This window comes from Punica granatum, chromosome 5 (assembly GCF_007655135.1).
Source record: "Punica granatum isolate Tunisia-2019 chromosome 5, ASM765513v2, whole genome shotgun sequence".
Lineage (NCBI taxonomy): Eukaryota > Viridiplantae > Streptophyta > Magnoliopsida > Myrtales > Lythraceae > Punica > Punica granatum.
The window spans coordinates 29,361,064-29,364,790 of record NC_045131.1 but is presented as its reverse complement, the minus strand read 5'-3'; the positions used below and the strand labels follow the sequence as shown (position 1 = coordinate 29,364,790).

The following is a 3,727-nucleotide window of genomic DNA, read 5'->3' as shown; positions in this document are numbered from 1 at the left end:
ACACACATATATATATATATTGAAAATGTGCGACCAAAAGTCACTAGCCGAAACAGTACGAGAAAAAATCATGAGTACTGGGACATTTTTGAAATATTGAAAATTAAAGAAACTTGTCATACTTTTATGTATTGTATAGATATAGATATGTATACTCGCTGAGCCCTAGCAGCTCTTTAAGAACTCAAGGACATACTTCACTACAACAAAATTAGGCTAAGGTGATTGATGCGGTAGAAGAAGCGGCAAGTTGGTATATGGAGAAAAACAGGTTCAGACGACCCTATGTCAAGGGAAACGGCATTCGGAGCAAAACTCACAGCTTAACCGTGATTTTTCGATATTTAAGATAAATTCCATCGTTTAGGGTCTCAAACAGGAAATTTTATGTTATTTAGGACGTTTTTTGCTATTTTAGAAAATAGTTTATTTTTAAGAATATTTTTTTCGTTTTCTCTATTTAAACGATGTAAGCCATAGGGATAAGACAATTTTTATTATTATTATCAATAAAGTTGTGGAGCTATCGTGCTCTTTCTCCCAATCTCGGATCTAATTTGAGTTTGATGCATATTTCCTGATATTCGTAGAATCAACAGGTGATAGAAGGTTGTTGTCTGGTATTTGCGCGCGAATTAACAGATCGCAATTAGTTCCGCTGCGTCAGTGACACTTTTCTTAGAGTCGCGCTAGGCAAGTGCCGCAATAGACTAGCACAAATATGCCTTCAATGACGTCTTTTAATGACATCTCTCTAGGAAAGGTCTATGGAGATGCGAAAAGGTCGGTCTTCTTACCCTGAGGTCTATAGTGATGCAAAAAGGTCATGTCTCAATAGACCCTAACATTTAGGTACACATGCATTAAACGTCTCTCAAGACCTCTATCTAAGGAGATGCTTGCGAGAAATGTCTCATTAGATCCTATTATGAGGAGATGCTTGTTTAGGTAGCGTCACTTTATACCCAAAAATACAAACATGAAAAAAGAAGCGGGAGACTGAAAATTGAAATTTAGATGTTTTCCAAGCAGCCTCTAGAACAAATCTCTGCTCAATAATGTCGTACCAATCCATATTATATAGTCCACCAAAAGGGATAGAGAGTAATTAAAATGCTCAGATCGATCGAAGATAATGGTTTAACGTACGTAGGGTGCAGTTATACTGCATCTTGAATTTATAACTAATGTAAACATGCTTTGAAATGGACACAATTACATAAGTATAATATTATAGGCTTAGCTAAAGGTTCACACCAATATCGCATTAAGGGGCCGGCATATCTATATTTTCGTACCCATGTGCTATTAGGTTTTCGACTAGGTACGGAGTTAATAGTCTGTTTAGGTAGCTAACTAGCGGCAACTAAACCTAGGGACGATAACTGCCTTGAGGGGATTTTTCATCACGACGGTGAAGGCAAAGGTCTCTGTTGGGTCGGGTGGGTCGTCGGGAACCGGAAACCATTTGAAAGCCTGGACCATCCTGGCTAGCATCAAGTGAACATGGAGCGTGCCTAGAGTCATCCCAGGACAAATCCTACGACCTGCGCCAAAGGGCAACATTCTGACCCCTTTGGCTCCAGTGACGTCCGCATCAACGCCGTCCCCATCTAGGAACCTATCGGGCCTGAACTCATCTGGCCCTTTCCACAGGGCCGGGTCTTCAGTCACCCATGCAGTGTAGAACTCCACATTAGCATCTGCTGGGATTGTGTAGCCACCCAGCTCCGTCTCCTCGGTCACCGCATGCGACAGGAGGAAGTGGCTTGGGGGGTGGCGTCGAAAAGTCTCCTTCACCACCGCTCCTAGGTAGGCCATATTCTCCACGTCCTCCTCGGTGATCGGGCCGTTCCTCCCTGCTCGGCCCACAATTTCCTTATATAGCTTCTCTTGGATCTCTTGTTCTTGGACAAGGTGGAGCAAGGCCCACTCGAGGGTCGTAGCGCTTGTGTCAGTCCCCGCACTGATGACCTCGGAACACAATGTGACAAGCTCCTCCTCTCCAAGGCAATCACCTTCTCTCCCCGGTGGCTTGAGGGCAAGGAGTGAGTCCACATAGGCCGCCCCCACTGGGCTTGCCATCTCGATATCCCCTCCGCCGCCACTGCTATCCTCCAAGAAGGCTTTTCTGGCTTGTATGAGCGGGACCAGGCAATCCATCTGCTGCTTCCTCAGATCCTTCGCTGCCCTCAGCTGGCGGGTGAAAATCGGTGTCAGAATGGGGAAGAAGTCAGGGATATTCGGGGCAGTCATAAGCATCACCTCCTTGAGCACGCTCTCGATGTTCTTAATTTGATCCTCGGAGATCTTTGCACCGAAACATAGGCATATGAGAATGCTACAGATAGTGAGCCTACAGTTGCTCATAACCTCAACAAAACCCTTCTCTAGGGCTTCTCTCCTCAGCCTCTCCATGTGGTTCTCCATTGCCCACCTTCGGATCCATCCACACTGTCTGATTCTCATCGGGTTTACCTGTTGCGGTAACTCAAACAATTGCATTATCGACCTTGCTGAATGGACTTCACTTAAATACACATTATGATAGATAATGATTTTCTTCTTTTACGTACGTTGCCAGAAGGGAAAAAAAAAAAACTTTGCTTTATGTGCGCGCGCGCGCGTGCGTGTGTGTATGATGATATATGTGTGACTAGAAAATGCCCTAGATAATCGCCGGGAAAATAAGCCCTAGATTTACTTCGTTAAATATTTCTAAGGTTTACTTTCTACGTAACTTGAAAGAAAAAGGTATAAAATGTTGGCATTAAAAAAATTCACCTACGTACATTTATTGGAAAATATAATTTGTTTTGGTGAACTGGAAAATGCAATTTTTAGATCAGTTATATTATATATCAAGATATTCATCATCTCCATGCATCTGCATTATTATAGACAGACCAGCTCGTTGGCAAAGTTCCGGCGAAGGGTGCGCCATAGGGGACCATACATGGCGGAGTTGATGGCACATTTCCCCACGCTGAAGATCAGACGGATAGGCGAGTCGGGTGGCCGAGTTGCGAACTGCGGGCCACGCTTCACGAGGGCTTCGTGGATGAGCTCTGAGCTTGTCACTATGACCAGCTTACGCTGGCCCATTTGCATGGTGAAGATGGGGCCATACTTTTTCCGTAAATCACGAACGACGAAGATGAAGGCCCGGCGCTGGAGGATGACTTGGGCCAGGTTTCCCACGAGCGGCCACCCCCGTGGACCCGGGGGGAGGTTCTTGGCGACATTGGTGGAGGAGTACCGCCACCACAAGCAGAGGAGGAGCGCGGTGAAGACCAGTATGAGGATATCCAGAAGGTCCATTGGTTAATAATAAAACACTAGCTGGTGTCGGTGTGGTTTCTTGTTCTTCTTAAAATCATATGGAGAAGGGTGAGTTTCTATTTGTACAGTAGGTTTCAGAATGCTTTGGTACGTGGATGAGTTTGGTAGGTGTTGAAATTTATTCTTTTTTCGGTGTTGAAGGGTCTCACAGTAACTCTTGATTGTACGGACGTACTGATCAATTAAGAAATATCAATGTCAATAATGTAGCTTCTGAGTTCTGAGCCCCGTTCTTCCCATTGATTATCATTAAGATAGAATACGAAGAAGGATAACAACTACATCCAACGGATTACTTTTATATATATATATATATTACCCTTTCTTTTGATTACAAGAGAAACCGCTTAGAAAAAAAAATAGAAATCATAAGAAAGGGGCACGG

At 44.0% G+C, this 3,727-nt stretch overlaps 1 protein-coding gene across 1 annotated transcript; it reads right to left on the bottom strand.

The window, feature by feature from the left end:
* Positions 1-1,122: 1,122 nt before the first annotated feature.
* LOC116206922 (cytochrome P450 77A2) lies at positions 1,123-3,427 on the bottom strand. Its single transcript, XM_031539758.1, has 2 exons — positions 2,908-3,427; positions 1,123-2,478 (listed from the first exon to the last, which is right to left on the bottom strand). The coding sequence occupies exons 1-2, from the start codon at positions 3,319-3,321 to the stop codon at positions 1,357-1,359; spliced, it is 1,536 nt and encodes a 511-aa protein (XP_031395618.1). The 5' UTR covers positions 3,322-3,427; the 3' UTR covers positions 1,123-1,356.
* Positions 3,428-3,727: the final 300 nt, after the last annotated feature.

Coding starts and splice junctions, on each gene's coding strand:
- LOC116206922 (XM_031539758.1), bottom strand. CDS start 3,321: ATGGACCTTCTGGATATCCTCATACTGGTCTTCACCGCGCTCCTCCTC. Junction 2,479..2,907: donor GGAACTTTGCCAACGAGCTG/GTCTGTCTATAA, acceptor TTACCGCAACAG/GTAAACCCGATGAGAATCAG.